Source organism: Silurus meridionalis, chromosome 12 (assembly GCF_014805685.1).
Source record: "Silurus meridionalis isolate SWU-2019-XX chromosome 12, ASM1480568v1, whole genome shotgun sequence".
Taxonomy (NCBI): Eukaryota; Metazoa; Chordata; class Actinopteri; order Siluriformes; family Siluridae; genus Silurus; species Silurus meridionalis.
In genome coordinates this window covers 8,442,924-8,464,938 of record NC_060895.1, presented here as the reverse complement: position 1 = coordinate 8,464,938, position 22,015 = coordinate 8,442,924, and the positions used below count along the sequence as shown (strand labels likewise).

The following is a 22,015-nucleotide window of genomic DNA, read 5'->3' as shown; positions in this document are numbered from 1 at the left end:
TGTATCTAGATCTATAAATAAAATAAATAAAAAACCCACAAATAATCATACATAACTTTAAACTTGCCACTTATTTAACATTTGTTTTAATTCAATGATAAAACCATCCAAAAGTTAATTTAGTTTCCAGTCCATTATTTGACTGTCATAGATATATTAAGATGTCAAGTTTGAGCTGTCAGTCATGTTCATTACAGTTTGAGTGATCGCCAGTAGGCTAAGATGTTCAGCTCCTTTGAGAGGTTCCCCTAATCATCATATGGAATCGCTGCTCAAGGAACAAAACAAAGAAGCTCGGAGCATGATCGATGAAAAATAACGCATGCGAGGCAATGACTTTATGAAGATGATTATTGATTACCGAGCTTCTATTTGCATTCTAGAATCTCTACTACTACGAGGCGAAGTAGTACGTGCTGTAACATCTTAAAGTCGTTGATTATGTTTTATGAGGTGACTCTTATCTTGACACTCGATTACTTTGTCTTTGCTTGATGTTTTTGTTAACCCGAAATCCAATTTGTTCCTGTAGGGCTGAAAGCGGTCACAATCACGGGCTTAAAACCAGACACGAAGTACGAAGTCAAGATGTCTGCTATCAACGGCAAAGGAGAAGGCGAGAGCAGCTCTTTGGTCGCCTTCAAGACAGAGCCTGTTCGTGAGTAGTGTCGCTTTCCATGCTATTTCCTGCTTTCTATTAAGCTCAAGATGTTCCATCGTCACTTTAAAATGCACCCCGGCTGCGGGAAGCGGCAAGTCGACATCGAGTCTCAGTGGGACGGCTTTCAGAGCAGCAAGTTTCTCACACTAATTAGAATGCTCGAGCACGAGATTCATACTACACTCTTCGTCTGTGCTTTAGATGTAGAAGTGCCAGACTTGATGATATGAGCCAGTTTTTTTTATGGTTCACATGGGAAATTTGCTTAGCAGCATGGTTCAGAAACAAGCATATCAGATAATGGCCATTGGGACAAACAACTAAACACCAAAACCAGCTTAAATTACAATACAGAGACTAAAGTACAATCAAAAGTACAAGTTCATTGATTTATCTTCAGTAAGGTCAAGGTCTTGGTGGATCCGTGTCTTGGTGGATTGCTCTCTGGCTATTTTTCTCCCAACAGAGTTTTAGATGTTTGCCTGTGTCTTAATGAACCAGTATTATATATTGAATATATTGATGGAGCAATTTATAAATCGCTCAGGATAAAAATGTACTGTAAATGTTACAACAGGGAGAAACATACCTTGAAAGGAGGACCATGCGCACATACATACACGTTCAACCATTTACATTAAACATCTACTGCATTTGAAGATGTGCAAGGAAAGTGGAAAATCCAAAGGGGAACCCATATTGACCCTAGAATAATTTGGGAGTTGCACACAGACAAGGATTTTGGAGTTACAAAAAAATGAATAAATAAAATAAAATGCTTTTTGTGTAGGATCAGAGTGTATGCCAAATTAAGAAAGATTATTGCTCCTTCCACTGATATGTTTTGAAAATCATCTCCATCGTTGAGGAGAGATCTTCATGTAATAGACGATGCATCTCGTAAACTATTTTGTGCCTTGTTATAGACCCTAAATTTAAAAATTCTCACTTTAGTACACCAATTATGGGTCTCATTAATCAGTTTAAAAAAGGTTGTAAATCCTGATATGATGGTAAATGCCAGCCATGCATAAATCACCAGATTTACATTTGATGATACACACAAGTATGGAAAACGCAGAAGTTGACATTATTTAGTCAAATCTATGTGATAGATAGATAGATAGATAGATAGATAGATAGATAGATAGATAGATAGATAGATAGATAGATAGATAGATAGATAGATAGATAGATAGATAGATAGATAGATAGATAGAGTGAGGAAAATAAGTATTTGAACACCCTGCTATTTTGCAAGTTCTCCCACTTAGAAATCATGGAGGGGTCTGAAATTGTCATCGTAGGTGCATGTCCACTGTGAGAGACATAATCTAAAAAAAAAATCCAGAAATCACAATGTGTAATTTTTTAACTATTTATTTGTATGATACAGCTGCAAATAAGTATTTGAACACCTGAGAAAGTCAATGTTAATATTTGGTACAGTAGCCTTTTTTTGCAATTACAGAGGTCAAACTTTTCCTGTAGTTTTTCACCAGGTTTGCACACACTGCAGGAGGGATTTTGACCCACTCCTCTACACAGATAGATCAGTCAGGTTTCTGGCCTGTCGCTGAGAAACACGGAGTTTGAGCTCCCTCCAAAGATTTTCTATTGGGTTTAGGTCTGGAGACTGGCTAGGCCATGCCAGAACCTTGATATGCTTCTTACAGAGCCACTCCTTGGTTATCCTGGCTGTGTGTTTCGGGTCATTGTCATGTTGGAAGACCCAGCCTCGACCCATCTTCAATGCTCTAACCGAGGGAAGGAGGTTGTTCCCCAAAATCTCGCAATACATGGCCCCGGTCATCCTCTCCTTAATACAGTGCAGTCGCCCTGTCCCATGTGCAGAAAAACACCCCCAAAGCATGATGTTACCACCCCCATGCTTCACAGTAGGGATGGTGGATCATCCAAATGGTCATTGGCAAACTTAAGACGTGTCTGGACATGTGCTGGTTTAAGCAGGGGAACCTTCCGTGCCATGCATGATTTCAAACCATGACGTCTTAGTGTATTACCAACAGTACCCTTGGAAACGGTGGTCCCAGCTCTTTTCAGGTCATTGACCAGCTCCTCCCGTGTAGTTCTGGGCTGATTTCTCACCTTCCTTAGGATCATTGAGACCCCACGAGGTGAGATCTTGCATGGAGCCCCAGTCCGAGGGAGATTGACAGTCATGTTTTGCTTCTTCCATTTTCTAATGATTGCTCCAACAGTGGACATTTTTTCACCAAGCTGCTTGGCAATTTCCCCGTAGCCCTTTCCAGCCTTGTGGAGGTGTACAATTTTGTCTCTAGTGTCTTTGGACAGCTCTTTGGTCTTGGCCATGTTAGTAGTTGGATTCTTACTGATTGTATGGGGTGGACAGGTGTCTTTATGCAGCTAAAGACCTCAAAAAGGTGCATCTAATTTAGGATAATAAATGTAGTGGAGGTGGACATTTTCAAGGCAGACTAACAGGTCTTTGAGGGTCAGAATTCTAGCTGATAGACAGGTGTTCAAATACTTATTTGTAGCTGTATCATACAAATAAATAGTTTAAAAATCATATATTGTGATTTCTGTTTTTTTTTTTTTTTTAGATTATGTCTCTCACAGTGGACATGCACCTACGATGACAATTTTAGACCCCTGCATGATTTCTAAGTGGGAGAACTTGCAAAATAGCAGGGTGTTCAAATACTTATTTTCCTCACTGTAGATAGATAGATAGATAGATAGATAGATAGATAGATAGATAGATAGATAGATAGATAGATAGATAGATAGATAGATAGATAGATAGATAGATAGATTTTTATCTGTTTTAAATGTACCTTAAATTAATACTTTTCAAAAATGGATGCTTTATTCAAATGTATGAATATTATTAGTGAAACCAGACTCAACATAGAGCGTGAAGACAAACAATTCTTGTAAATGTTTTCAATTAATTATGGTGTTTTAAATTACGTAAATCATCAGGACACCAAAACGAACTTTTGTTATGTTTCCACGCGGACGGTTTTAAATGGCGTATGTGTGCATCATGGCGGATTTAGTGCTTGTTTTGAGACTTGGCGCATCAGTAAAACAAATGTTGAAAATATTTTTGGTGTTTATTTCTTTTATATATATATATATATATATATATATATATATATATATATATATATATATATATATATATATATATATATATATATCTGAGTACAGAAATGATCTTGTGAATAAATGTGTGTTGTTTTGAAGGTTTTACTTTGCGTATTTTATATATTTTTATTTTTTATTAAAATGGTTAAACAGAAATGCATGCTGCATTAATCGCGCGTTAATAAAATTAGTGCCGGTCAAATTAATTTTACGTTAATAAGTTATTAACATGTTCATTTTGACAGCTCTTATCTGTTATATACAAACACACACACACACACTCACACATACACACACAGTGACAAAATTTTGAGACACCTGACTTTTCACGCCACATGTTACCACACAGTCTTTGGATGCTGTAGCATAAAATTCTCTCTTCACTCCAAATAAGAGACCCAAACCTGTTTTAGCATGACAAAGTCTCTGTGCACAAAGCACATGTTCATGAAGATATGATTAACATGGTTTGGAGTGGATGGTCTTGAGTGCTCTTATGTAGCTCTGAGCTTAACCCCAATGAATATCTTGGAGATGAATTGGAACACTGACTGTACCACTGACCTCCTCAGCCTACATCAGCACTCGACTTCACTAATGCCCTTGTGGCTGAGTGAGCACAAATCTCCACAGCCACACTCCAACACCTAGTGGAAGCAAATGGGGACTAAATGTGGAATTGGATTTTATTTTCTAATCATTTAAACAGGTGTCCACAACATTATGTCCATATAGTGTGTGTGTATATGTATTTAGGACTCATTGAAATAACCTTTTTTTTTTCTTTTTTTTTTAGGTGCTTTTCTTGTAATTTTAGATGCCATGGCACATTTTACTATATATAACTCTATTTCTTTTTTATTCAACAACTTGTTTGTCATAATTTATTGCCTTTATTTTTTTAATACTCAATATTTTTTTGTTAAACATAGAACTATTGTGAAATTACGAATAGCTTTTAAGTTTCATTAATGTTGTCTGACAAAATAATCTTAATGTTAAATTCAGCAAATGAAATGATTTGAAGTTAGTCAGTAGTTATTGTTTTTAGGTGAAAATATACTGTACACACAGTCAAGAGAAGGATACAAACATTTTTTACATATACCAAATTTCTTGTGTAAATACTCATACTTGCATATAAATTTATATTGATAAATGCGGCCAGGTGTTCACATAAACGATATTTTTCACCTTACCTTGTTCATTCATTTATCTTCAGCACCTGATTTATTCTTCTCAGGGTGAAGGTAGACCTGTAATCACTCCTAGGGGCAAATTAGAGTAGTCAGTTCACCTACTGGTGGGTTTTTGGGAAGTAGGAGGATATCGGGGGCAACCCGTGCAGACACAGGAAAACATGGGAAAGTCTGCAAGCAGTAACTCGAGCCTAAGACCAAACATGAGTCACAGAACTGTGCTGCTTTAACTTTCAGGGTGCCATGACAAGCTAGAATACTACTGATAAAATAAAATAAAAATAAATTTATTGAAAAAAAAAAGAGTGTAATTCCTTTTTAACAGTAAAAAACTTTATAGTTGACATTCAAGATTGGATTAATGATTTTAAAATATTTCGAGTCCTCAGTATAACTTGATAATTTCTATGCAGTTTTTGCTGTTGTGTAGTGTATTTGAAAAAAAAATAAAAATCAGTCACAAATAATAATTTTCTGACACATCTAAATGCCTGCATTGGATATTCCTGCTAAGCAAATTCACGGATGAATAATACATCAGTGTTCGTGCAAATGTGCAGCTGTTCTCCACATGAGTTTCTCACATTTTGCTTATGAAACCCATCCCAAAAAACAAAAAAAAAAAAACATGATATCTCTTTTTTTTTTTTTTTTTTCTTCGACAAATAGGTGTATATGTTTTTGGACCGTGTAGTCATGTGCCCTGAAGGTTATGGCTTGCTTGCGCCCCCTGGTGGCTGTGTGTATGTGTGTTTGGTTTGTGGTTTCATAAACAATTAGAAAATATGTCATTAAATGCAGCGAGCTGTGCGATGATGTTTCTATTAATTCACACTCTCCCAGATGGGCTGGTTATATGCATTACAGTTTATACCAAACTTCATATCAGTGTTTCATGATGGACAGCAAGTGCATATTGCCCCTATATCTAAACTAAAGTGTTGGAGGTACCAGACCATAGTCGATAAAAAAACATTTAATGTTTTCTTTTGTTTTGTTCCATATTATTTGTTTCCCATCCACTTTTTCTCTTTGGATTACACAGGCTACTGTTTCATACGTAAGTCATTTACAAACCCGTGAATCGGAAACCGCATTGATGTACATGAATAAAATTTATCTTCAGGATACACTTGATTTCCACTCCAGTAAGAACAGTTTTTTGTTCTTTATACTTGGTTTTTATACCTCCAGAGTTAAGCTTTTCTACATTAACTGAGTTTATGAAATGTGTCATGTTTATGCTCCCAGATGGCAGTTTTTCATTTTGTTCCCCCGACAAGACAGGTTTGTTTAGTCATCACATAAAGTTTTTTTTTCTCTCTTTTTTTTATCTATGCAGGCAAAAATCTGAATAAATTAAATACTGAAAAAACTAATAATTGATCAACTGTGGGAAAAAACTGTAATTATATAACTGTTAAAATTAGATGTGAATTCAGGGTCAAGGAATGAATGAAAGCAGCATCTTGATATCCATTAAAACAGCGTAATAACAGAATTATGACAGTATCAACACAAATTCTTCACATCTTTAGTTCATTCTGTAATTAAGTATCATGCTGTGTATGAATCAAGGTGTAGATCTTTGAAAGTCTCCTAGTTCAGATCCCCTGCTGTGACAAGCTAATCAAAAGTTTAGAACTGCAAACATTTGTTTTTTTCTGTGGAAGTATTGTGTAAGCACAACATGGAGTTTCTGCCATATTCAGTATCTAGAGATCAGGTGAAATCAAATTCCTTGAATAATAAGGCAGCAAGTGTTACTTTTGAAATTCTTACCCATTAATGAGTTGTTTATGATTGCGAATTAGACAGCACAAAACAGGTGTTATGTTTTGTAGTGGTGCTTAACGCAAGCACTCGTGACTAGCGCAGTGGACTCTGGTCTCATTTCACATTCTTCTTTTTGAAAGAAGCTATTCTGTCAGATCAGAAAGGGTATATAGAATAAAAAAAAAAGGAATTAAAAAAATGTGTTTATTTTTGAGTTTTCATGTCACTTATGCTGTAGTTCAGGGGTGTCCAATCTTTTCCACAAAGGGCCCGTGTGTGTGTGCAGGTTTCTACTCCAACCAAGAACCAAGTCCACACCAAATTCTACCTGTTAAAATCTAATGATTTTCATTTTCATTGTGGCCCTTGATTGAGAAATTGACTTTATGCCAGCATTATTTTAGCAAGTAGCAGTATTTTAGCAATACTCAAGGTAACAGCACTCAGCACTAACCTGGCAGTAGTCAGTTTAGGTATTGAAAATTGAGAATTCTACATATATAGAGTGTAGATTTTATAGTTTTGAAACTATAAGTTAAGAATTAAGGCACTTTATTGAAATGTTAATAAAATAATGATATTTTTAGTGTCAGATGAACAGAAGGGGAAGTGGGCAAGAGGAAACTCAGTCAATGAAGCAGTCAAATTAAACTGAGCATGACAAGAAATGTGAGAGAAAAATTTAAGGACATATTCAGCTTAATAAAACATGCAACCAAAAGAAATAAGCGCCAGTAGCCTACTAAACATTTATAGCTTTAATTTTTTAACAGGAAATATAGGGAGGAAGCTTTATCTAAACACTGAGCAAGAATCATGCAAGTATCAAGCACTAAAATAAATTCAAGCAAATACTTTACCTTAAGTAGTAAAAAATAGTTGGAAAAAAATATATATATATTATATAACAGTTCTTTAGATTCGAACCGTTAAGAAGAAGACACTGACAAGGGTTCTTTTGGGGTATGTAAAAAGTACATTTAGTAAATAATGCAAGGTCTCGTAAGATTATTGGTACATGCAAAATATTATGGAGGGACTTTGGATAGTGCAGAGAATAAAAAGCAGGGAAAGTTTCATTTGGGGTGAACTCTTACAACTGCTGAGGTGTGTAATTGGGTTCTGAGAGCTCTGTGGAATGCGCTGACTGACTGCAGTTAAAACAAGCTTGCCCCTTCTCATCCAATTCTGAAAGTTTTGGCAAAGTTTAATTGTTAATATTAAGCATTCGTGTAGATTATGTGTAGTGAGAGTTGCTAATTTGCCATTAAGACTAATAGCAGATCATGCGTATTCATGATCCGCATGTTTGATTTGGCACATGTTTTTACGCTGGATGCTCTTCCTAAGGCAACCCTCCTCATTTATCCGGGCTTGGGACCGGCACTAAGAGTGCACTGGCTTGTGCAACCATAATGGCTGGGGGTTCGGTTCCCTGACCGGGGATTGAACCCGGGCCGTAGCGGTGAGAGCGCTGCATTCTAACCACTAGACCACCAGGGAGCCAGTTGCCATTAAGACTAACTAAAGTAAATTAATGAAACAAATCTAAATATTAGTTGTTAATTCTAAATATTTGAACAATTATTTAAATTGAGATCAAACTATTTGAGCCTCAAAAACAGAGAAGCATGACCCACCCTGTGAAAGTTTCCACTTGGAGACTGGCTCTGAGATGGAGCTTAAATGACAAACAAATGTTAATGGATATATCGCAATCCGTTACCGCTGCCTTGCTTCAAAGATGCTGCCATTTTATTTCCATGTTTATTGTCACATGTATAACCTTTTTGCAAAAATTTGTATTTGAATTCAGTAGAGCTGACTATCCCGGACTTAATTATATATTTTTATCTAATGTTTAGCCTGTTACTCAATAATATTTTGTGTATTTGTGTGATCCATGTCTTTGTGTAATTGTGTTAACTGGCTCTAACACCTTGACCTTGTGTTTTTTTGTCCATAATCATGTCATCTGTTATGTTTTCTTTTGTTGTTTTTTCCATGTGACTTCCAATTTCCTTTCAACCAATCATGTGTGTGTGTACGGTGCACCTTTTGTCACGTGGCTTGCATGGTGCCACGGATGTCGTCCACTCTGATGAACAGAAGGTAATTGCTCTACTCTCGATCTGCAGCTCTTACAAGTAGGATTAGTCAAGGCAAAAATCGGTGAAATTTCCTAAAGTTGTTCCCTCATGAACCCCCCACCCCTCACTCCGGTACCTTATAGACGAACTGAAACTCCTCAAATTACTTCAAGAGATTTGTCCAGCCCCCAGGTTTTTTTTTTTTTTGACACACTTCCCTTAAGCGAGCACTGTTTTCTGACTTCTTTGAATATTATCTGAGGAGAACATGGGGGCTGAGATAAAAAGAATTATCGTTGTCTTTCCAACCATGAAAAAAGCATCTTCAAAAGCTCTACAGCTGAAAACAATTCCCCAGAGGCATTGCCATGTAGATGACCCAGGAATATCCTCTCTCCTTTTTACTGCTGCTATAAACATTGTGGCAGCCAGAGTTTGAGAGATGATACATATTGGTATCTATTCATCCTGGGCTGTAACGCAGGCTTGCAGAATATAACGCTTGTTAATCGTTATTTCAGTTTTGGTCTTGGCAATACTGATATCTCACAAGACCTCAGCATGCAAATGAGCCCTTAACCAAATCAATAATACAGTCTAACTTGGCCAATGTGTTTCGATATTTCGCAAGTATATAATTCGATTTTGCTTCTGTTTTGCAGTCCTGCTAATTATGGCTTTAATAATAATAATAATAATAATAATAATAATAATAATAATAATAATAATAATGTGTATGGTACCTTTCATATATAAAATACAGCTCAAAGTGCTCCAAACAAAACATAAAAAGTAGCAAACAGAAAAAAAATATTATTATAAGAAATCAAAAGCAATAAACTGTTAGAATGCAAATTTAATAATATGACAAAAAATAAGAAAATTAATAAAAATTTGAAAAAAAGTGTTTTTATATATATATATATATATATATATATATATATATATATATATATATATATATATATATATATATATATATACACACATGTATATGTATGTATGTATGTATATATGCATACTGTATATATAAAATCAAATAAAATCCAGAAGCTAACTTATAAAAAGCATTTAAGCTAACTTAAAAGGTTTTTTTAGGCCTGTGCCAAAATTTTTCAAATAAGCTTCCAGCTTTCTGGGGCATAATGGCTGAAATCTGCTTACCTGATCTCTTACTGTTACCTTACAACATATCAGAAACTCAGCATTGGAAGAGCTTAGACAGCGATTCTGATTATATTTCTATAAACATTGTGAGATATATAGTGGCTAAGTCATTACTAGTTATACTGAAGGTTTGCATAGGTCACTTGATAACAGTTGAAGTAAAATTGTGCAAGATTACTGTATAGCTCCATAAATACAGTATTAAGGATTGTTTTTAGTTTTTTTCATATACCATAAACACAATATCCCAACCAGGCTTTTTTGCTTTTATAACTTAATGAATATACAGTATAATTGGAGGCATTTGTGCATATACTGTAAGTGTTAAATAGTTTTTTGAGATTTTATAGTTTTTTTAATCATTTGTCTGAGCAGCTTTTAATTATCTCATTTATTTAATTGAGTTAAGGGTGAAAGGCTTTGCTCCCCAAGCATTTATGACCTTTCAGTCAGAACTACTTTGGTTTCCCATTAAAATTCTTCAGAATAATAAACGATAGAAATTGTGATCATGTTTTTGATACAGTTGTCATGAAATCCACTGGAATTGTACTTAAACGACAGGAATTCATTAAAAATGGAACGTAACTTATTAGCGCAGGAAAGTTATGATAGACATGCCTCTTCGGATACCATTGTTATTTAAACAGATCATTTGAAACTGAAAAGATTTTCATTCACTATGTATGTAACACATTCACTTGTGAATTAAAATTTCAGTTTATTTTTCTCTAAACCTGCCATATTAATAGGAATAGTGCATTAATAACAATAGGACATTTGATTTCTGCTTTTATTTTGGATATTGAGCTCTTTTTTAAAAAAACTAATAACTTAAACCTTTAATTAGGTTGCAAATGCATCAGTACTAATTAGTACTAGATATTTGGTCATAGTAAATCCGGACCTGTATACAGTACACGGCTGAAAGACAAAAGTGTTTCATTAAAACATCATTTAAGTGCACGGGTTTGATTATAACGGTTCATTTACGTCCGCGCTGCAGATTTAACATGGTTCATTTCACCATTACCTTCGCAACATTGATTCAGCTTGATGTTTTTAACTGTGATCCATTATGAAGCATTCTTTTTTTTCCATTGGTTGTTGTTTTTGTCTTTACATAGAAATGCAGATGTGATTTAGAGTGTACTTTGACTGTATCTTAAGCGTATTATTACAGAAAAAAAATTCACAGCTACTGTAAATTTGTGTCACAGATCTTTTTTTTTTATATCTTCACTATTACATCAGCGTAGACATCAATGTCTTGAACCAATGAACACCTAATTTTCCAAAGTCTTTTATTTGTTTAGCAAAATCGCAAGCCTTAAATTAACATCTACAGCATTTAACTAACACCCATTGGTTATGCAAGTCCAGCTGGAGATGTATAAATAGCGTAGGCGTTCGTTCACACTGGGAGTGTTAATGCTGTAATAATTAATTCAGCACTGCAGGTATTTACTCAACACTAGGGATTTTGTCTTGTAAACAGGATCTACTTCTAAAAGTGCAGAAGATATCAGAAAACCACTCTAAAAGCAGCACGATTGTGTCCGAAGTGAAATGTTTTTTTTTTTTCTTTTCTTTTTTAAACAAGCATAGCTAATCACTGCACTAATGTGGCATAAAAGGCCTTCATTTTTCAATGCTGTCAGTCCGCGTATAGTCTTTACACACGAAGCTCCCTGCTAATTTTGTCGAATGCCATTCTTTAATGTCTAACCAATGTAGGGAATTACATTAGCATCCATGGTTCATTATTCTCTAAAGGATTATGAAAAATGGTCCATGAAGCAGAGGTTATGTTGCTTTTTTCTCACCATTGCACCCAATGCAACATGGCATCTGCAAAAAAAAGCGAGAGTGCTTGACTTTTAGATTTCTTAAAAAATGACACATTTGTAATTGTATATTTTGGATGTCTTTATCTTTCAATGCACTTTATAGGAGGCATTATCTGTGTGGTGGTTTGGGAAAACTTTATTCTATCAAAAATTCTAGCAAAATTTTCCATCAAATTTGTTTGCCCTTTTTTTGTCCACAAGAAACCTTAAATAACAGTTTATTTGTCTAAGAATGTTTAAAACCATGCCATCTGCCAAGTGTAATTTCACACATCTCTAATGTCACGTTTTGAAGGCTACATAAGTAATGAAACTACGAATTGAGCTCAATAAATTCAGTTTGTAATCATATCATAGCTGCCAACTTCAAATGTGACTCTAGTCTGTAACCAGAATATACATGTAAACCAAATTTAACCTCAGGAAAAACTCCTTTTTTATACAGTAGGAGCCAAAAGAATGAGACTACATTAAAATGGACAGTTTTTCCATTTAAAATTGTAAATTAACATGAAAATTTTTAAAATATATGTTCAAGAAAATAAATATTTAAACTGAACGTTTATTTTAACATTTAAGATTTCTCACTATTGTTTTGGTCCCTGTTTAATTGCAAGCAGATTTGTGATACTGAACGCTAACTGCCTTTAAAAACAAAAATCTCTCGTGTCTAATCTTTTATTGAAGCGTGCGTTTAGATGGCACTCCGATGGATTCGATTTCAATTGGATTATAAGGTTTTGCACAAACTTGGGGAGTCTGTTTCAATTTGACTGAACAGCCAGATAAATACGGCCAAATTTCAAAATATGCAATGAAGTTGTTGTCATTAATATCATTTGTAATGAAAGTTGAAAATCAGAAATAAATGCTATCAGACATCTGGATGTCATGGTATATAGTAGAAAATGTTAGAACATCCTCGGCTGCAGAGTTGCCTCTACACTGCCACACTCATAAAAAGCTTGTAAACAGCGGTCTATTCATTATTTGTATTTCTTATAGCAGTGCACTTTATAGCTTAGAGTGTACTGGGCACAGTAAAAGTTTAGCACACATTAGTGATTTAGTAATAAATATTATCTCCAAATTATTGTCAGAAACATATGCTTAGAAATGATTTCAATGTCGGTCGTTTGCTACTTCACACTGAAATTGAGGTTTTGGCTTCGTGTTTGCTCACTGTATTATCGGTGTGTGTTTCCAGGGGAGCCCAGTCCCCCTAAACTGGAGGGAGCACTACAGTCCAAAGGCAATGCACTTAGAGTTAAATGGATCAAGCAGGATGATGGAGGTTCACCCATCACACACTACCTCATTCGGTACAAAGCTGTAAGTATTTCCAGGTTTTGAAAAAGGAGTTACAAAAAAGAATAGCCGAAGAGCTGGGAAACTAATAACAGAGTGCAAGGAACCACATTTTTGTCAAAGTATGTAGAGGTATAATAGAGATTAAACTAATTTAAAGTTTGCAAATCCCCAATGAACTTTTCACCCAGATGGAGTTTAATAATACCAAGATCACGAAAATGTTACATGCACAGAGTGCACAAAGTAATGACATTTTACGATGCTAAAGGCTGTTGATTATTTTCTAATAACAGCACAGCCTGAAAGTTTTGTTTTCTTCTATACCACAGCAATTTGCCAGTGATTTCAATTTTTAGTAACTCATCGTAGCAGTGGTGGACAGTAAGGGAGTATTTTTTCTTCATTACTGTACTTAAGTAGATTCAAGTACAAAATTTACTACCCTACTTTTGTATGTGTAATAGTACTTTTTACTCGTCCACATTTCAGAAAAAAAACATGCTGTTTCTCTTTACTTTAAAGCGTACTTATAAATTGTGTTAAATAAAAACCTGTTTTAAGACCTCAAGAGAAAACCCATGGTTCAGCCAAGATTTTGCCTGGAGTAAGAGTCTCACTGTCTATAACGGTACAAAAACTGTTCTTTAATTAGGTATGATGTGCAAGAGAATGGAACGCTGAATTGCACAAATATATGTTTTGTATATCAGTACTTTCAATATACAAGATATATAGGAGATTTGTACTATAAACAGTCGTTCCCTCACAAAGCTTTTTTCTTCCTCTTAAAGTAAAACAAGAAAAATGCTGTTTGTGGTCAAAAAAAAAAAAAAAGGAAACCAAAACATTTTGTTACAGCTTTACATATGAATCTTAAAACAAGGGTTGGTACTGAAGACTCCTTCCAAACATGCTAAATAAACATCACATCAAAGAAACCTCACAATATCACTATTCTTTAAATATTCTTTAAATATACTTTTTGCATTCACTACACTTTTTAAAGAAAATCACTTTATTTCAAAAGTCATTTTTAGAAGTCCATGTGTAACTAATATTATTAGAGCTACACTAAATTTTATTTTAAAATATATTAAAATTTACATTTTTTTTTAATAAGCCTTGCAAATGAAAGTCTAACTTACAGAAAATTAATCAACACTCCTGACAATTCGAAACTGAGCATTTCAAAAACGTTGATTAAAAACTTAGATGATAAGAAGAATTTCATACATGCTAAAATAATGTGCATACATTTTAAGCACATAACTTCCACATGGTTCAGGCCAATGTGAATTATCTGAAATACTTTTGGGTCTGCATGCTGTTTTTAATATAGAGAAAGGATTTGGCCTGGAAAGATGAGTTCCGTGTCCCAAGCACAAGTGGACACGTCCTGCTCAGCGGCCTGGACTGGAACACCGAGTATGACGTGACGGTGGTGGCAGAGAATCAACAGGGCAGATCACAGCCTGGTTCACTGAACTTCCGCACATCCTCTGAGCCCTCCACCACTCCTGGTGAGTTCCTCCTTTTCTTGCACCCCAAATCCCCCCCTCCATCCATCCATCCATCCATCCATCTATCAGTCCATTTATTCCTTGCTGACACATACTGACGCACAACATTAACAGCTGACTCAGAACTGTTATAGCACAAGATACGTGAATGCAGTGAGAAATCGCCTTTTTTCACACTCACCCTTCGGCCACTTGCATTATGATGCATGCTGAGTCACGGCAAGCAACTGTTTGTTTGTTACTTTGGTGTTTGGGCATTACTTTGAATAAAAACAGCGAATGTTTGCAGAGAAAGAATATTTTCGCTTTGATATCAGAGTTTTTCAAACTCAAGAGGGGCATCAAGCCATTGTAGAGGTCTCGCAATGGTGTTCTTCCATCACTGACCTTGCGCATGATAATAATGCCAGAAGCTCTGGCACTATTATAGCTGTCTGAGTCACTGTCCCTGTTGCACCGTTGGTCACTCTTATTTCTTACCAGCCACATTAAGGAAGACCAGAGAAGATGAAGCTCTGCTCCGCTTTGAGACCAGACCAGGTCATTACCAAGAGTCATTTTTGTGTCAAAGCTGAGCTTTCGAGCAATAAAGTGAACAGTGTTGAGTGAGTTCAGGCTGATCAGACGAGCAGAGGTCACAGTTGGACTCACTTGACTCATTTCAACCTAATGAGCATCTGGTATAGCACAGTCCTAAGAGCATTTCTTATTAACAGTCTGGGATAGCTTGGTAGACGTAGGAAACTTGGATGGGCACATCCTGTGGCCCGGCAGGATGAATGTGGGTGGGATCCAAAGCCTGTTTGTTTCGCTCTTATACCCCTCATGCTTGTGCTGCTGAGCTGCATGCCAATAAGAGACACTTGCAGCCAAATGCCTGTTGGTGCCTCCACAGGGGTGTCCATGGAAATTAGATTTCTGAAACTGTTTTCTGGTTGGTAGTGTATTCCTTTAAGATAAAGCACAGGTTTAAAAGAGAAGGTTTGTCATTGAAAGTGTTTTAGAGTGAGGTTTAGAGTGCTTGTCTAATCTATCATATATTTATGTAACACCAGATATCTATATATACTATACTTTACTGCAGTCCTCCTGCATTATTTCTACAGAATATAAGTGTGGTAGCCTGGGAAAACCCATTGGGAAATTTTGACATTTTCTACTGCGAAGAAAAGTTTTGAATTCTGTAGATTCTCCTGAAGGCTGGAGATTTTGTTTGTTTGTTTGGTTTTTTTTTAGGTCAGTTTAGTTTTTTGCCACAGTTTTCTCTGACTTCAGCATTATTTTGCCCAATGTATTTTAAGATTCACAATATATTGATTAAATATGCGTTCCATTTAATATGTACGTAATAAATAAAACGTTTAAAATATGACAATACTTGCATTTATTAACAGCATTCAGCTAATTTTACATCCACATTTTCTTTACTATTGATATTGATTCGATTATGTATTAAACACACTATATGGCAACAGGTTTGTGAACACCTGACCATCACACTCACATGCGGTTCTTCCACAAGCACACAATAGTCTAGATTGTCTTTGTATGCTACAAAGCTACATTTACACATTTCCATCACTAGAGAACTGTTTCAGCTTGAAAATGTCCTTGTGCACAAAGGGAGTTATGTCCATAAAGCACATATGAGTGTTGTGGTCACGTGTTCACAAATGTTTTGCTCTATAGTGTATGATGTTTATATAAAGTTGAGTATTTTATATGAAGTAAAACATTTCGGCTATGTACGTGATCATGTTTCATGAACTCCAAGTTCTAAAGAGAAAGGCAGATATCACTGTCACATGAAAAGTCACCATGTATTGAAAGGGCATTCAGACCTCTGTCCATTATTGGGGGTGAGGTAGAACCCAAATTAACCCAACCTAAACCTGATTATGGCTAATTTGAGTTGTTTTTACTTATAATTTATAATGAAAAATGCATTGGGTTTTTCCAGACCACCACATTTACATGCTTAGTAGAGACTTCGCAACCACATTATAATGAACCTCCAGTGTTTTATTGTGTTTCCATTGAACTAGTAATCCTGGTATTGTATTAACATGTAACAGGAATACTGAGCACCAATGTATAATTTAAATGAATTACAACCTATATATTGTACATATTTCATACTTAATATTTCACTTCAGCAATTAGTGTCTACAAAAGTGCATTAAAATCTGTCCCTAGTCTAATCCCTGTTTCACCCAGGAAGCAAGTCAAACCAGATATAACATATCGCATTGTATTTAACACAACGTAGATTCCTACAGACCCTGATAACCCGGTGAAGCCATGGGTTAAGAGTATAGACATGTTGTGGAGATTGTAGTAAATACTAAAATTAATTAAATACGACAGCAGATCAATAAAACCATTTGCTATTACAGATGATCAGACGATTATTAATAGGAATACTGTACATATACATACATGCAGAGCAGATTTGGGCAGGCATGAAAAAATGCTGTAAAGTAGGAATAATATCAAACATGAAGGTATTAATAGTTTATTTTTATCAATTAACAAAATGAAAGTAAATGAACAAAAAAGAAATCCAAATCAAATCAATATTTGGTGTGAACACGTTTTGTCAAAAAAAGCATCAATTCTTCTAGGTACACTTGCGTACAGTTTTTGAGGTTCATTGGAGGGTAGGTTGTTTTAGATATCTTCGAGAACTTACCACAGATCTTCTGTGGATGTAGGCTGCCTGAAGATAGTTAAGAACCTTGCAAGGCCTGTTCAGAGTTGAACCCTTCTGGGAAAACCTCTGTATGACCCTGGCCACTGTACTGTAACTCAGATTCAGGATGTTACCAATCTTCTTATAACGGAGGCCAAATCCTCTTAAATCCTCAGAGTTTTTTGCCATGAGGTGCCATGTTGAACATCTAGTGATCAGTATGAGAGAATTGTACTCAAAGCACCAAATTGTAAATGCTCTAATACAAATTTGTTTGGTCCTGTCAAGCAGACAAAGAAATTTACATGATGAATAGGACATTGTTACATGACATACAGTTGTTATTACTTTGGGTGTCCTTATTTTGTTGCCTGTATTTTTGACAATAATGGCTGTATGTTGAGTTATTTCCAGAGGACAATAAATCTATACTTCTATACAAGCTGCACATTGACTACTTTAAAGTATATCCAGGTTTTATTTCTATTGTATTGTCCTCTGAGAAGCTCTACTAAAATTGTTGCAGAAATGTGAGGGGTGGTCTCACCTATACTCACATATATACATAGATGAAACTGTAATTCATTGTTTAGAAAGTGGCAATTTTATAGGACAGTTATAATTATATGTATGTGTCCTGGGTGAAACTTGAACTAACGTGCTTTACAATAAGGATTAACGCGTATTGTTAGTTTACTCCTTAATCACAAATTGAATCTTAAATCCGTGAACTGATTTCGCTTCAGATTTCTGTTTTATGAACCACATCTCGTTAGGATTTCGGTGGAACAGGGCTCAGGTGCCGCAGTCATCTATCATGTTCAGCCCTCTACTCCCTCTCTAGAGCGCTATTCCTCACTCGCAGGCCTGGATGAGTTCATCACTGCTGAAATCTGTGTTATTTCCATTTCTAACCCAGATTTAGGTTATGAAGATCTTGATTCTGTTGTTTTTGTCTTTGCCATTGGCCTTTGTCTCTTTTCTGTTTTATGTCTAATCGGGTAAGTGTTTATTTATTTGTTTGTTTTGTACTCTGAACTTAATTTTTTCTTATTTATTTCCATTTCTATTTTCAGATATAATCACTTTATAAATGACCCTGCCTGCTTTTTTTAGATAATGATCCGAATAACACATTCAGCATCCAGGTTTGTATGTGATGAACACTGCTCTGAAGGATTGTATATTGATTAACAGAGCATTAACCATTTCAATCACTCACTACCCTGACGCGCGCCCGCTTTCTACTCTGCGGCTTTTTTCATTCCGCTTTCCTCCACATCATCATTTCACTTTTTGGTTAAATCCCGAGCTTTATTTCTGTGGTTTTGACTGTTATTTCTCTTGTTTCTTCTCTCTTTTCCCTCCCATTTCCCTCTTCCTTTCTCTGTTTGTCGTGTGTCATTGTGCCTGGTCTTGGATATGGATGGATCATCACATTCCCACACATGCAATATATTTTTCTACAATATCCTTGTACCTTTTATGTTTTTTTTTCCCTCCTGTGCAATCTCAATGTATATGTTTCTCTGTGTCTCTGCCACGTTTGTATGCGTGTGTGTGCGCGTGTGTGGGTGGGTGTTCTTCAGTCACACTCGGCAGCTCCTCAGTGATGTGCACCTTCTTGCCGATGGTGCTCTCACTGTTCCTGCTGTCAATGCTTTGATTAGCGTTATGAGCGAGAGGTGTTTTTGTGTTCAGGGCATCCTGGCTGGATCGTTCGCTAATGATTTGATGATCTTTGCCGATACAACTGAGCTTGGAGTGTGGATTAACATAATTAACAAAACAGACAACTCAGTATCTATTGATCATGTCTATATTATAGAGCACAATATTTTTTTTTTCTTTTCTGTTCTTTTCTCAGCCGAGTGCACTGTACAGCCAAGAAGGAATGGAAAGCACTAAACTAGGTTTATATGCAGCAAAATCTGGTTCTGCTTATCTGTACATATTCAACTAATTTTCTAACTGCTGAAACACTGTATAAATTGTACATTATATGATCTTTAAAGACAGACTTTATAACACCGAAACATTTGCGGAGATCTGCAACTCAGACTGTTATTCTGCGAATCTATAAGAGTAACAACAAAAACACTGGCATGTACCCTCTAGGCATGTGCATATCTGGATTTATTAAATACTTTTTTTATAAATGTATATATAAATTAGTTGCCTGCATTATCATTTCCTATTCATTTAGCGCCATCTATATAATCTCACAGTACAACGGCATGTTCGCTTTTACAGCGGTTTGTTGATGTTCTTTTGTACCTGCAAATGCATTTATGACAGCTGACATCATCGTCATGTTAGTTGTTGCTGATGTTTGCTGGTGAGTACACCGTTTTGTGAAATAGAACTCTAACACCTTAAATGTATATGTGCAGTATATGTGACATTTTCTTTATTAATCTCATATATTCTTATCTGACCATAAAATGGTTTGTCTGCTGCTTCTTTCTTTCAGAATCCTTTATTTATTTTAGATTTCTTTTGTAAACATGATAGCGAATGCGTTTGTGTTTTAGTCAAGTGCAGGACCTATTTGCAACCTTTTTTTGCACCAACAGTATGTAAAGTATACAGAAAAAACATATTCATTGAAGCATTAAGACAAAATTACTGCTAAAAAGTTTCCATACGGATAGCATGGGGATTTCTTTTCTCAGACAAGTTGGTGTTATATTGCTATAAAAGCAAAATTTGACATCGCAGAACAGATGATCCGATATTGACATTTGCTTTCATGTAGGAAGTAAAGTAACAGCCATCTGCCTTAATGCCGAATTAGAATTAGCTTGGACGCATATTGAAAAAAAAAAAGAAGAAAATACAGCTAATGATGAGTCAGTATACATGATCTGCAGATTTTTGTTTGTTTGTTCATGTCATTGAAAATTTTCCAGAACAGCTTGTTCACCAACCAGAGTATAACTTCAGAAAGGCTATAACAAGAGCAACCTGAGACAGGGAGTGCTGTTGCCTCTGACCTTTGAGTGTTCTCTCAAAGACACACTGTACCAAAACTTAAGTTAGCAATACGGCATGTTCAGCCTAGGCATAAACCGGTCATGAATACTAAGAAATATATAGTACTTGATTTAATGTAAAGCGATTAGCAAACAGTTTAAGATTCAGAGGCAAAAAACTGAAGGCAAATTAGCTTCACCTCTGTGTCAGAAAGTGTCATTTTTTAGTGTGGTAAAATCTGATTTAAACTGGTGTCACATTAGGCCAAATTAAATAATGATGTTATAGCAACTGATTTATATTCACTGTAGTGTGAGTATTAGATATTAATTATTTATATTCTTTTCCTAGTAATTGCTTTTTTCTGGTTGTAAAATAATCTTTAGCCAGTTTGCTTAGTCTCTCTCTTTCTCACTCTTTTTCACTCTCTCTCTCTCTCTCTCTCTCTCTCTCTCTCTCTCTCTCTCTATCTCTATCTGCCATTATCTTTCCTGTCTCTCTGTCTCCCCCAGACTTCATGGAGGACAGCCCAGGCCTGAGCACAGGGCTGATTGTTGGGATCCTAATCCTGGTGTGTGTGGTCCTGTTGTTGGTCGTGGACGCCACCTGCTGCTTTGTCAACAAGTGTGGCCTGCTAATGTGCCTCTGTGGCAAACCCGGGACCGGTCCGAAGGGCAAGGATGTAGAATCAGCAAAAACTGCATTTGCGTAAGGAGATTGAGTGTTTATTTATGACACTGTGTATCCTGAATTGTGTAGCATTACATTGCATAAAATCAAGAGTCGAGAGCTTCAGAATGTGGAAAACTAGCGATCCCTTGGTTGTTGCTGTTAGAGCAATTCAAAAAGGTCTGATTTCCTCTAAAAACCTGAGCATGAGGAGCAGGATTCTGGAAAACAACAGCGACCATGGTAAGGCAAACATGACAGTTGAGTCTTTATACAAGTGCTAATTAGCTGTTAATGTGAAACAGGTGCACAAACAATCACGTCACATGGTTTGGTGAGGAGAAGTGGCTGATGGGAAACGTAGTTCATGCCCATCATCCTGACGATCATAGTGAAAGGAAAATAGCTGAGAACCTGCATTTGAGGCATTTTTTTCCAAAATTTACAATTTATGTTTATGAAATACTTCAAGGTCATAATTTAGTTTGAAGTCAGCATCAACTGAAAAGTGGTCTGCATCTGCATGATATGCATTGCGCTGCTGCCACACGATCGGCTAATTGATTGATTGGTTAATTGCAGGCATAAAGGTGTTCCATTAAATTAAATGGTGAGTATATGTCTTGCAAGCACAAAATGAAAGTAATAAAGGTACCTTTTTATTTTTTGTCTGGACTGATATTCAGCAGCACATAGTCCTAGTCTGTGATTGGGACTTTTTTTTTAATCATTTTAGAATTAAATCCAGAGCTTTGTTTTTTTTTAATCGTACCATGCAACCAGTCGTCATAGAGGATCTTCATTACATACACATTTCAGTTCTAGTACTTTATTGCAATGTCAATACATAAGTACTGGGAACTGATTATACATCTTGTATACTATTTTGAGACAGCAAACATAAAGTCAATTATAAAAGCCATATATTAAACTAATCATTAAACAGTCACAAATATTAAAGGTGAA

The 22,015-nt window shown here is 35.7% G+C and overlaps 1 protein-coding gene across 5 annotated transcripts in view; it reads left to right on the top strand.

Moving 5' to 3' along the window:
- ncam1b (neural cell adhesion molecule 1b) overlaps positions 1 to 22,015 on the top strand; it is a 121,084-nt gene that overhangs the window by 91,981 nt on the left and 7,088 nt on the right. For 2 of the 5 annotated variants that reach the window (XM_046862757.1, XM_046862755.1), the window contains 5 exons: positions 533 to 658; positions 8,884 to 8,886; positions 13,089 to 13,213; positions 14,532 to 14,712; positions 20,893 to 21,088. In XM_046862757.1, coding sequence (XP_046718713.1) covers positions 533 to 658; positions 8,884 to 8,886; positions 13,089 to 13,213; positions 14,532 to 14,712; positions 20,893 to 21,088 — 631 coding nt within the window. Of the gene's footprint in view, positions 1 to 532; positions 659 to 8,883; positions 8,887 to 13,088; positions 13,214 to 14,531; positions 14,713 to 18,993; positions 20,860 to 20,892; positions 21,089 to 22,015 lie in introns of those variants that run through there. The other 3 variants (XM_046862758.1, XM_046862756.1, XM_046862759.1) reach the window with 2 other exon arrangements.